This window comes from Chiroxiphia lanceolata, chromosome 2 (genome assembly GCF_009829145.1).
Source record: "Chiroxiphia lanceolata isolate bChiLan1 chromosome 2, bChiLan1.pri, whole genome shotgun sequence".
Classification (NCBI taxonomy): domain Eukaryota; kingdom Metazoa; phylum Chordata; class Aves; order Passeriformes; family Pipridae; genus Chiroxiphia; species Chiroxiphia lanceolata.
This window is the reverse complement of record NC_045638.1, coordinates 15,835,479-15,848,023: the sequence shown is the minus strand read 5'-3', so window position 1 is coordinate 15,848,023 and position 12,545 is coordinate 15,835,479. Positions and strand designations below refer to the sequence as shown.

The 12,545-nt window shown below is 36.7% G+C and overlaps 1 protein-coding gene across 1 annotated transcript in view; it reads right to left on the bottom strand.

The window, feature by feature from the left end:
• The window catches only part of MAP3K15 (mitogen-activated protein kinase kinase kinase 15), an 82,897-nt gene that overhangs the window by 45,779 nt on the left and 24,573 nt on the right, over nt 1-12,545 (bottom strand). Inside the window, exons 2-3 of the mRNA XM_032678440.1 lie at nt 11,002-11,141; nt 7,757-7,780 (exon numbers count right to left, since the gene is read on the bottom strand). Coding sequence (XP_032534331.1) covers nt 7,757-7,780; nt 11,002-11,141 — 164 coding nt within the window. The remainder of the gene's footprint in view (nt 1-7,756; nt 7,781-11,001; nt 11,142-12,545) is intronic.

Sequence of the window (12,545 nt, the reverse complement as noted above, 5' to 3'; positions counted from 1 at the left end):
TCTAGAATTAAAACCCGGAAAACCTTAATATGCCACATAAAATGTGTAAACTTGGTCAAGGTACTGAAATGGGAGAGGAAATGCCCTTCAGAGCCCAAAACGAGCAAGTTCAGAGTCTTCAAATCCTTAGAAAGACCCCAAAAACCAGATCACTGTGAAGTTTTCCACAGTAGAAGCTGTATTCCATTTGAGCTACGAAAACTCTCTGCTGTTTAGAAGAAAAGTAAACCTTACATTTCAGAGTAACTAGACAGGAGCACTGCAACATGGATGAGTATGATACATCTACCACAATCACCTACCACTAAATGCCCTTCAACCACCACCTTGGAGGTATCAAGGCACTGAACTTGTACAGCAAAATCATACCTTTCATTTTTTCATAGCATCTAAGCCTCCAGAAAAGTCATAGCCATTTAAAGTCACCTTGAACAACGGGAGAATGGATATGAAGATGGCACATTTTTATTTGTATTAATAAAACAGACAAGAGAAGTAAATTGTTCACAGGAACTTAAAAATGTAGGCCATGCAGTTACTAAAAATACAGATAAAAAACCTGTATCAGTACATCCTGTTGCTGATCTGTGTGTCAAGTCACATTCCTTTCTTACAAACTCTATAGTACATTCTATATACTATATATTGGTACTACATTATAGTACCAATATAACTATCTGTTGGATTGTTATCTTTATTTCCTGCTAAAAAAGTCGGGAAAAGTGCAACCCAAATCACCAATATGTTGAAACAATTTAGTCCTAAGTTTATTCAAATAAACACTAACTGCAGCACAATGCAAAAGTTGCTTGTGTATAAATTCTATTCTTAAACCTGTAACAGCAAATTAGTTCTTCCTGCAATGAAAAAAAAACCCATCTAATTTGAAAGTGTGATGTATCTTGTGACACAAAGAGAGCTGCAGTTATCTACTGAAAAAGCAAAGCAATTTTCAGAAAAAATTAAATTACACATATGAAACACTGTATTAATCTTATCCAGCCAACATATCATCTACTTGACTTAGATTTCTTGTCTCTCTTTGCATAGTGAAATCTCTGCAATTAAACCCACATTTTTATACATAACAAACACATTTTTGTGTGCAGAAGACAGGAACCCTGCACATATTTGAGCACATCACCTTGTCTGAAAAGCAATCAGCTCGAATTTTCTAGCTTCTTCTATCCAATATTACATATAATAAATTATAAAACTGCTTCATATAGACTGTGTGGCCTTTTTAAGAGAGTCTTTCTTATCTTCATTACGTAAAAAAGCAGTCCATCTACTTTTCTTATGCTAACAAGAGTTAGAGGTGGTTGAAAATATTACCCTTGCTTCTGATCTTCTACTTAGGATGCTGGTCTCTGACACCAAAAGCTAATAAATTTTTAAAATAATGTCTTGTCATACACCAACTATTGCTTTTTAAGATAATGAATACATGGCTTAGAAATTTATGAAGTAACATATATAGCAATTCTAGCTACAAATACACATAAATTATAATCTATAAATTATGACATTTAATTGTAACAGAATTATAACTTTATAGCTTACAAAGGTTGTAGGTTGAGTTGGTTAATTTCAAGACTAGCAGCTAAGCTATTTTAATTATCTGATTTTGAAAAATTTTTAAGTTAAAAATTATAGCCAAGCAGACTAAAAAAAACCCCAAACCTCTCAACAGCTCATCTTCCAGCAACTAATGTACGCCCAGTATGCTAGCAATGAAACTTTTGTATTCAATCACAACATTTTAAAATCTACCACAAAAAGAGACAAAAGTTTAAGAACTTAAAAAAAACCAACCCAGGAAACAACTGCAAGTAAGTTGAGAGAGGGACCTGTTCTTCAGCATAAATGGTTAAAGGAATTAAGCAGAGAGCCGTGCCTTTGCTGAAGAGCTGAAAGAGTGAGGCCCACATAAGCCATTTTTAGCTCTAGGCAACACAGGCCAAATACAGAGTGATTTTTGTCTTAAAATACTCTTCTAAACATTTTGCTAATGTTGTTAAAAGTGAACTGTTGACCTTAATAACATAAACAGGTTTTTTTCAATTGTACTGCTACCGTTATTCCGATGCAACTGTCACTTTGTGATAGAGATGCTACACTAGAATTAAAGGTGGGTTTTTTCCAAATAAATAATTTTGAGTAAAATTTGCAGAGCCTAGCTAATAGAGCAATTATTTTTCTTGAGCCATGCTATTCACTTTGCCACTCATTCAGGAGTATTAGGAGTGCTTACCCTATCTTACAAAGCAGATAGAAGGAAAACACAAGGCAACAGAAAACGAACTGCATTCACTCGAGTCACAAACTCCTGAGTGTTCAGGGAGTTTAATTCACCAGTGTCTCCAGTATTATGATTTTCACCATTGTTTTCTGTGACATCTTGCAATACAAGTGACTAAGCTATTATAAACCTCTAAAAAATACTTCCTCTTTTAAAGTTGAATATATGCTATATTTTTATGTAGAGACTGTAAAGAGAGATTATCACAAGACAAACATTCTAAATGCCTGGGATCTATCTTGCAAGGACCACGTACTCCAATCACCCTGAAGGAAAGACCCTGCCAAGTACGATCTTTAAATTATCCTTATACATTTTTATAGAAAGACAGTAAAAAGGATGGCATATCTATTCAACAGAAAGCAGATTTTAAGTGATACATACTTTGCCTATTAGATTACCACTGTGGTACTCGGGAGGTACTTGAACCCGAAGAAAAGCTTTGAGGTTGGCAACCTACTCCAAATTGAAATAAAACAACACAGAGGAAAACACCACCACAAAACACCATAATAATCAAAGACAGACATGACACATGAATAAAGAAATGATTAAAGAAAGAAACAACAGAAAATGAATACAGATATTTACAGCAAGACTATATTTATGAGGCCCAGAAAACAGGTCAATACTTTGTCACCCAGAATGTAAGATTTCTCCTATCTACATGACATGTCTATGCCTCTCCCTGTGTCATCATTAAGATGCTTTCAAGTCTTCCTTCTACGAACCTGTCAGACTCATTACCTGATTAATTAACTATATTCCAACCACTATGGGTCGCTTGAGATAGTAATATTTCTATCAAAACTAACTGTCATAAATAAATTTAAAAGACTTTGTTTTCATTATCAAAAGTAACAGTGGCATATTTTGAGGTTAGAAGCATTAAAAGTAACATTTGCTGGGTTACTCATTGCCTTTGTGCTACTTTACACCCAAAAGAAAAAAATATTGTATTTAAGATGTTCCTACTTTTTCATTCTGTGTCCTTTTACAATCTCTTTTAACACTTCTGCTACCTAAGGCCTTTTTAGAAATATATAATTAAAAGACTGTATCATATAAGCTTTTACACACTGTAAAAATAATTAGAAAATAAAAAAATATTATTACTACTTTGTAATAATATTTCTTTGGATTACTAAATTCATATAATGTAATCATACTTCAGAGTCTTGGCTCTCATTTCAATCCACTGGGGCTACTTAATTGGAGAATATGAATCCAAGTGCCAAAATCTTTTTATTTAGTTTTCTTCAATGTTCATTGCCTTGAAACAGTATATACAGTCTAATTTATACAGCTACTGAAACTCTGAAGAGACTTTCTGCCAGTTACAATAAAAAGTGATTTTTCAACATAAAAATTCCTTGTGGCAAGGATAAATTGTAATCCAGTTCCCTTTAGATCAAGAAGAATTTTTCTAATGACTCCTCCATGGCCCAGACATTGTTCTCTGCTTCCTATACAGGATTTAATGAAAAATAACTATTTAAATCTCTGAAAATACTTCATCAGGCCCACAGGCCTAAGTATACTATAACAAACCTTTTGGCTTAATAGCCAGCCTACTTTCTTTAAATATCTTCCCTGAACACAATTAACAGGCTTATTCAAATATCTTCAAGTATACCATCAACTAAAGAAAAATTAACTATTAAGTCTTTTTCCTTATTGTTCTGTACTTGCCAAAATAATTTTTCCAGAGTGGAAAGTTCTAGTTTGTATTTTCAATGCCTCATTCAAACAAATTGAATGGATCAAAGTATGTATCTCAAACCATGTGCAACTAATGCTCGAGCTATTGCCAGAAGGACTGCACATTTTGCTACCTGACTCCACCAATTTTTTAAAAGCCCCTTGTGCACTCTTTTCTTCACTCAATCTTGAACTTTTTATATTCATCATTCCTTAAAATCCTGTAGAAGGAGATGAAATTTCCTTTCTAAAAAAATATAAAATAAAAAATATCAAGGATGGCAACAAATGTTTCATCAAAACAGCTTTCCCATAGATTCTGACTATTACAATGGGTTTGGGGAAAATTATTTTTTTAACCTTTTGCATTTCAAAATCCTTGAAATTTCATTTCTTCAGTAAACTAATGTTTGTCTGACATCTAAAGAAACTCCAAAGCACAAGCCCATTTTCCATAGATACATTTTTTTCCTCTACCCTTTAGTCCATTCTGCCATAATGGCACAGGATAATAATTTTTACAGAAAATAGGAAGGTGTGCAATCCTTAGTAAAATTAACAGAAAATAGTCCTCAAAGCTCAGATGAGCTCAGCAGAAGGAAATCTAACTGATGGGACACAGAATCTTGACCTTGAATTTCATGCCAGGGCAGTTCCTTCTTGGGACCTGAACTCCCACATCCAATAATTCTTTCCTTTTGCATCCAAGTATGCAATAAATTATCAGTACAGAATTTTAATTGCTTGTTTAGGGGAGTCAAGTAGAACTGAATCATATTTCCCATCTTATCCCTGAAATCTTCATTCCTGCATGGCAGAAGGAAGGAAGTTCTCCTACTCTCACACACTTTTTTCAGACAGTAAGCTATTAAATCTCTCAGACTCACACCACTGCAGCATGCTGCTGCATAATTTTCACTGTCAGGTCAGCTGTACTCAAGCCAAATCTCAAATGAATTGCTGACCTTTTTTTTTCTGTGCATTGTTTTCAGCTTTATGTACAGTTTCCTTGCTCTTGCCTCCTCCTCAATGCTGAATTAGAATAATATTTTCTTTACATGGAAAACATCCATTCTCTTCAAGGCTTAGTTGTACTACACAAAAGCAAACAGCCCCAGACAACACACTAGTCATTCACCTTCTCTGCATCCTTAGTGTGGATCCACATCTGTTCTAGGCTAAGATTTTTGCACCTTTGTAGATGACTTGACATTTGCAGGATAAATAGCAAAGGTGAGGGCAGGGAAACCTCAGAGAAAGCTCCAAGCTACAGCAGCCAGCACAGAAAGTTTCACTCTTGCTGCTGGAACAAAGGTGTGCTGTGCCTGGTAACAATCCCAGTTGTTCCCCTTTCCTTACATACCGTGCAGATGCACGGAGACAGAGCTTATAAAACACAGAGAGGACTTCTCCAGCAAGGATATTCCTGTGGCTACCACTGCAAGGCTTAGCAGATTGAGTATCTATCCTCTTTCCAGCATGCCTCCAGCCCCTGATGAAGAGTGCATTTAAGCTCTGTCTGCTGTTCCACAGTTACAGCAGAGGCATATTCATACTTTTCAATCAGGAGAAGTGATAGGAAGGCACAAAGCCCTAATAAAGGGGTATTAACTCCTGTATCTAATATTCAGCAATTAAACTGAAATGGTTATCTAACTACATACTTGACTGGACCCAATAAATTCATGGCAATTCTGTGCCTCCTTGATAAGCACAGCAAGCCTCATTAGCAATTAACTTCAAACAAGATGTTGTCCATAGGGTTGTCAAATATTTAACCTAACAATGAAGCAGTGGCACCACATTGGATCAGCAGTAAACTGCAAACCTCTCATGACAACTCAGTGGATTAGAAAGGAGGAAAAAGCAACTGTCTGGTTGAAGTCAGCTTCAACTTAGAAAAACATTGTTTTAACCTATTAACTATTTAGCTTGCTAATGAGTTTGTTCTAATTTCTGATTAAAAAAAACTGAGGAAAGAATGAAATACTGGAGTACATTTATCTAATAAAAGAAAATATGAACGACTTCAAATAACACAAAAGGGTCAAGAATCTATACTTGATATTAAAAGTCGTTACATTTTTCTCACTGTATTTTACTCACAACTGTTTTCTTAATTTAAGCACTTGAAGAAAGTAGATTAGGCAATCCCCCCTTTTTAAAGGAGGAATCAGGATCCTAGTTTAGGGATGTCTCCCTACCCCTTTTGCTAGCCACATGGTGTTTACAGGTCCAATACCAGGCCCTGTTGCAGAAACAATGTCACTAGAACCAACAGCGTAAAGCTGTTGGGGGGTTTAGGTTGGGTATCAGGAAAAAGTTTTTCACCCAGAGGGTGGCTGGGCACTGGAACAGGCTTTCCAGGGAACTGGTCACAGTATCAAGACTGTCTGAGTCCAAGAAGTGTTTGGACAATGCTCTAAGGCACATGGTGTGATTCTTGGGAATGTCCTGTGCAGGGCCAGGAGTTGGTCTCAATGATCCTCATGGATCTCTTCCAACTCAGCATATTCTGTGATTCTATCTTTTCTTTTCTTCAGTGTGAAGGTAAATACCTCCTTTTTTGGAGAAAGAATCTGCCAAAAGAGAAGACTGCAGGCTGCTAATCTGATTGCACTACGCTGAACTCGCCACTGTCCCCTTTTCCTTTACTCCATTTCTGGAATTCCCACCAAATAGCTCAGGCACAATTCTCCCTCTTGCTCTGGAGGGGAAAAAACATGCCTGTGAAATTTTGGTCATCCACCAGCTGATGGACAGTAGCAATTACAAGCAAATCTGCCTCATTCTGAGTCCTCCTTAACAAAACTATAGACCAGTAAAAGCAGTTCCCACCACACAGGTCAAACTAGTTCAAAGATCACCAGACAGCCAGGAAGGATGACCTGCATTTACATTTGCTGAAAGAGATCTATCTTTAGCCTTAATGCAGCACTGTGGGCCAAGTATAAACAGCAGCTCAAAATAAACTGCTGTGACTAAGGCATTATTTCTTCTAGTTCTCTTTTAAATTATTATCAAACTCTAAGACCATTTTATTATTTTATTCCTACTCAATATTGTTCAGAAGAAAATAAAATTATATGGTGAATGGAGGGAAAAAGAAAGGATAAATGGAAGTCTAAGAGTTTTGCAAATTCAGCAGTCCTCAAAATAAAGTGTGGAGGATTTAATGAAAATAACCACTGACATGATGTGAAGTATGACAAAACATACAACTGCATAAGATATTGTGGCATGTTTCAAAAAGCCTAAAATAACACTGACATTTTATCTTAACTCAGACTTACTTGTTTGGTTTTACTTGCATTAGCTGTAAGAATATTTTTTGGGGGGAAATAAGCTTTTTTTATATTTCTAAGTAAATCTGTGAATTTGTAAGGACAAGGATGGGTATACAGTAGCCAAAGATGTCTGAGATACAAGAGTAAGCTCCATTAAGGCATCACACACACATATACATTTGCACAAATGGGTGAAGGTGGTAGAGGGATAAAGAGATTTTCAATTTCTGAGTTTATATTTTGATCTGTCAACCTACATATAAAATCTACTGGCACCTTTACTTAAAAAAGTAAAGTAATTTTTACATCTAGCTTTACTTTGGAAAGGAAGTCGACAAGATTTCCATTAGTTTGAATTGTATATAGGTAAAACAACTTCCTTCAATCATGCAGAGCTTTTTTATTTATTACATTAATGTAGTATTTCCATTTTGTGTTTTAAAATGAATGTGGATTTAATACTTACTGTGTTTTTCTGAGACACCATATCCTGTGGGGAAAAAGAGAGATAATAGAGAATTGTTTTTACTGGGAATTATTATTTCCAATAAAAATCACTGCTATACATATATACACACAGATGTTTTCTTCACAGTATAATTCAAATTTCCTGACACAGTAGATTTCCAGTAAAGGGACAGAACACCAAGAAAAGCCATAAAAATTAACAATTCAGCCAAGAAATCTGTTTGAAGAAGTGCTCAGAACATAAAGTTGTACTTGCCAGTAACTGGAGTTCATCAGACTGGGCACACCCAGACACACTCTGGGCACTTGTGAGACAAAAGCATTCAAAGCTGGAGGGTTTTCTCTCTGAAAGGGTATCCTTCAGATACCTAAGCCCCTTTCCTACCAGACTGGCACAGATCAACACATTCCTCCTACACCCTAATTCTTTTCACCTTAAAATCTAAAGAGAGATGTCGAAACTGTGAAGCAGATGATAAACTAATGGGCATGTAAACCAGACCTCAAAGATTTCAGTTGCCAGTAAGTAACCTTCTCCTCTTTTTAGTGATGGATTATATGTCCAATGAACACTGCTCAGTCAAACGGAAGAGATCATCAGGTAAGCCATGCTACAAATATTAACCTTGTTTCTAAGCAAGGTTATCAATATAATTTAATGGAATGTGCTCTGAAAACCTAAGGTCATTCTGCTTAGCAACTTCACATCTGAAAGCCTGAAATCCACTTGAACTGCACAGAAATGATCATGCTAACACACTCTTTTCCTCAACAACAGACAAAATATCAGGGGCCATCTAAGAGATTTAGTTCTGCAAATACGACCCTCTTGGCAGCCAGATTACATAATCTTCTATGTCCTCAGAACTAGATTGTTTTGGAAAGAATACTGGTGAAACTAAAGAGACAACTCCTGGGACAATTTCAGGATGGGTCATAAGAGATAATCTACATAAAGTCAGGCTGTCTGAACTTCACAGATCTTCAGTAGAAGTAACAGCAGACATGAATACCGCCTTTGTAACACTTAGGCTAACCATTCCTAAGAGGTGTGCACAGCAACCTAGATCCAAACAAAGTAATAAATTCCTAAAGGGAAGGAAAAAAGTCCTGACCAAATTAGTCATAAACTTGAGAACAAAGAACCATCGGCAGATGGTCAAAAATACAGAATTACTCATTAACTTAAAACTCCCTAAGCCCAATAAAATACATCAGAAAAAAAGTGATGGAAGGCTTAGACATCTGAAATATCACATATCTGAAATTTAATGTCTACCAAGTTAAGCAAGTAACTCCAACAGAGCCTTACCTACTGCAGATAAAGATCTTTCTCAGCAGGAGAAATTAACTCTTCTGAAACTGTGTGAAATGTGTCATGGACGGTTCCTGGCTGAAATACCTCAAGAACAATCCCTGCCTACTTTCTGAAGTATTCCTAAGAAAGCTGTATTAGCATATTTGAATGCTACCCAGCACTGAACTGGGGTTCAGTTGCAGAAGAGATACCAAGGACAACAGGGTAGGACTGAACCCTGAACCAGTGTCCTGCTTAAACTACTCTAGCACTTGATACAGAAAATCTCTTCTGCTTGGTTCCAGGAACTTACATCGAGCTTTATGATCCCACAGTAACACATACTAGGGACCTATATAGGCCAAAGAGGTTGTTTAACTGAGAGATGAGGAAGATATCAGTGCCATTGACAGAGGCACTGAAGAAGAGACATGAAGACAAAGATAAAGCTTTTCTAGTTTTATGTGACCCAGTCACATTCCAGTGTTCCCAGGTCCGGAGACTTGAGCTTTACATCCTCAGAAAAAAAAAGCCTTACAACTGACAGTGCAAAGACTTGCAAGTTCTGACAACAATCAATCTGAAGAGCCAACCAGATGGATGTAATCCTGGAGATCATTCAGCACTCCAGTTATGGAGAAGGTGCTTGAGTATGTGCTTGGCACCAAGCGCAGAAATCAAAGCCATCCTCATTGGGCAGTGACAAACAGAAGATGATTAGCCTGTGCTTGGGAGAACCAAGTTGATCAGAACATCTGAGTGACAGCATAAAAGAAAGATAGAAATGTACTGATGAAAAACAAAAATGAAATATTTCATTGCAGTCAGGTGTATCACCAACACAGGATGAAAACCTGCATTCCTGTCCATCCAGATTAGCTGGAGGAAAGGAAGACATACCAGTATAACTTAGCTCATATCCATATGGATAACCTCTTTGAACAAGAGTGTGAGAGCCTCCAACTCTTAAGTTCTTGTGACTCCAGGTCACATGGAATGTGAATGTGTATGTGGACCACTGTAGGAAGAAACAAGTATGGGATAAATACATGAGACTAAAATCAGTGACATTGAGACCAGAAAAGATGAATGAGAAGTTGTGACAGAACGGAGCTTTTCTGGGGAAGAAAGAAGGAGACTTAAAATTAAGATGAAACAATATTCTTACAGGATCAAGAGAGGTTGGAGAATTCCAAAAAGGATTTTTGGACATTTATGGTGTGAAAAAAGCAAAGTAGCAAGGGGCAATAACTCAAAATAAGGAAAAAAAAAACAACAAAGCAAGAACACTGCTGCCATCAGTGAAGGCAGCAGAAAATGGATGATATTAAAAGCAAAATAGATGACACTGAGAAAGGCAGAAACATCCACAACCTGTGACTTGCATCCAGAACAGCAGTTTCAGGACTTAAGTGTATAGCATATCTTATCCTACTATAAAAATGAACGATAGTTCTATAAAAAGATTTGGCAAGGATCTCTTTTTTAATCTTCAAATAGCAATAAAAAGGAGATTCCTGTAGTTTTAGCTGCTCAGCACCTAGGGAATACAAACCTTGTCTGACAGAAGTGCTTCAATAATAGGAGTAGGTTGCAATACAGCCCTTGTTCAAGTGTCCTGATAATACAAACCATAACTTTTTTTTTACATGTACTAAAACTAAGAGGGAAAGGAAGGAAAAAATCAGACCTGCACTCTCACTTCCAAGTCTAATCATATGACGTAAAATCAGTACCACGTTATGGAACTTTTCTTATAAAAAACCTTTTATACTGTTCTAATTATTACCATTTTTGCTAGCAACTGTTTCTTCTTATCATGATTCTGTTACGCAGTACTCAGGAAATCGCATTCAGTGGAAGTTTCAGAAAAATACAAACATTTGTAGATTCAAGTATTTAAAGATATTTCTGAAATGAAGCAGATTTTCAAGTGAGAACCTTACTTTGAGAGACTGAGCAGTGTCAGCATCAGTGTCATGGTAAAGTATAACATTATTAGCCATGTCAAAGCTTTCACGCACGCCAAGGTGGTAAAACAGTGATGGTTGCTTGGAAATATCACTCATGTCCACAACTGCAACATCTGAAATGAGAAAAGTGGAAAAGAAAATGCTAAAAAATAATAATCTTAAAACCAACTTTATTCTTACACAGGATTTAAAACAAATCCTGAAATTACACATATATTTGGGAAAGACAAAATCAACATATTCAAGTAAGGATCATTTCCTCATGGTAAATTTTAACATGAGAGAAGTAAATTATGCCATTCATATAAAAGACATGAACCTACTCATTAAATTATCACAGTGTTACAGTAACTGGGAGGCACAGTTTTTGGATCCTGCTTGAGGTTTGGAAATTACTGCATCGGGAATGGCCTAGGAGAAGAAGCGTTTTTGCACTTGCTCTCTGATCTAGGCCTGACAGCCTGAATACCCAATAGGACAGAAAGCTTCAAATGTTCAGATGGAATCTCTAAGAATTATAACACAGAAGAAAATTAGGGAAAACTGTCAGACCAAGTTTATCTTGAGAGGCTAAGGTTTGGAGAATGGGAAATTCCTAAACAGTAGAAAAAGAAATGACTGTGAAAGTTGACTCTTAAAAGTTACAGGCAAGATGTTGAAGATGGAGGGTGCAGGAAGGAGGGAATTCAACCACAAGTAGCCAGAGCAAGACCTCCGCAGCTCTTGGCTAGTGTTCCAGTCAGAAATGGAAGTTAAAAAGTTTACATCAGTGGAAGATGAGCTGTACAGAGAGTTAAAGAGAAATACCCCATATTATGCAGAACAGCTGAGATACAGATAAAAGATTCTGAGTTCACCATTTTGTTCTCACATAAATCTAAAGGCCGGTACAGAGAAGGGGTAACTGGAGGACACTTAATGCTGAGTTTTTATTCCTTGATCCTTATCTCTTATAGCTACCTAGGAAAATTTTGCTTTAAAGCTTTTTAAAAAAGGTCTATATCTATATGTCTGTCTGCTTTCACCACTGTGGGATAGACAGATGAATTTAAATCTATAAGACTAGAGCCTCGGCATCAAAACCACAGGGTAGTCTGAGGTTCAAAACAGATTGCAGAGACTCAGTGCAGCTGGGCAATAAATCCTGCATCTCTGAAGGGGTACAGACAGTGTCTGTACATATGGGGAAAGACAGAGAAGGGTGAGTTGCTAGTAAACAAGAAAGCTAAAAGCAGGTCTGATGGCTCAGACCCAAATGCAGCAGTCAGTTAACCTTGGTGTCACCAAGGTTACACATCACAAGAATCAATAGTGCATACTTAGTATGCAAGTTCTTGGAAAAACCTGCAATGAATATACACTCCTGTACAATTCCATCAGGCTATTCTAACACACCACTTCGGGGTCAGCCAGTCCCTCTGGTTACTGTGAGGCTCCTATTAAAGCATAAGGAATATTTTGAGTCCAAACACCTGTCTTTAGACCAAAACATCACCATTAAAGATGACAAAAAAAAA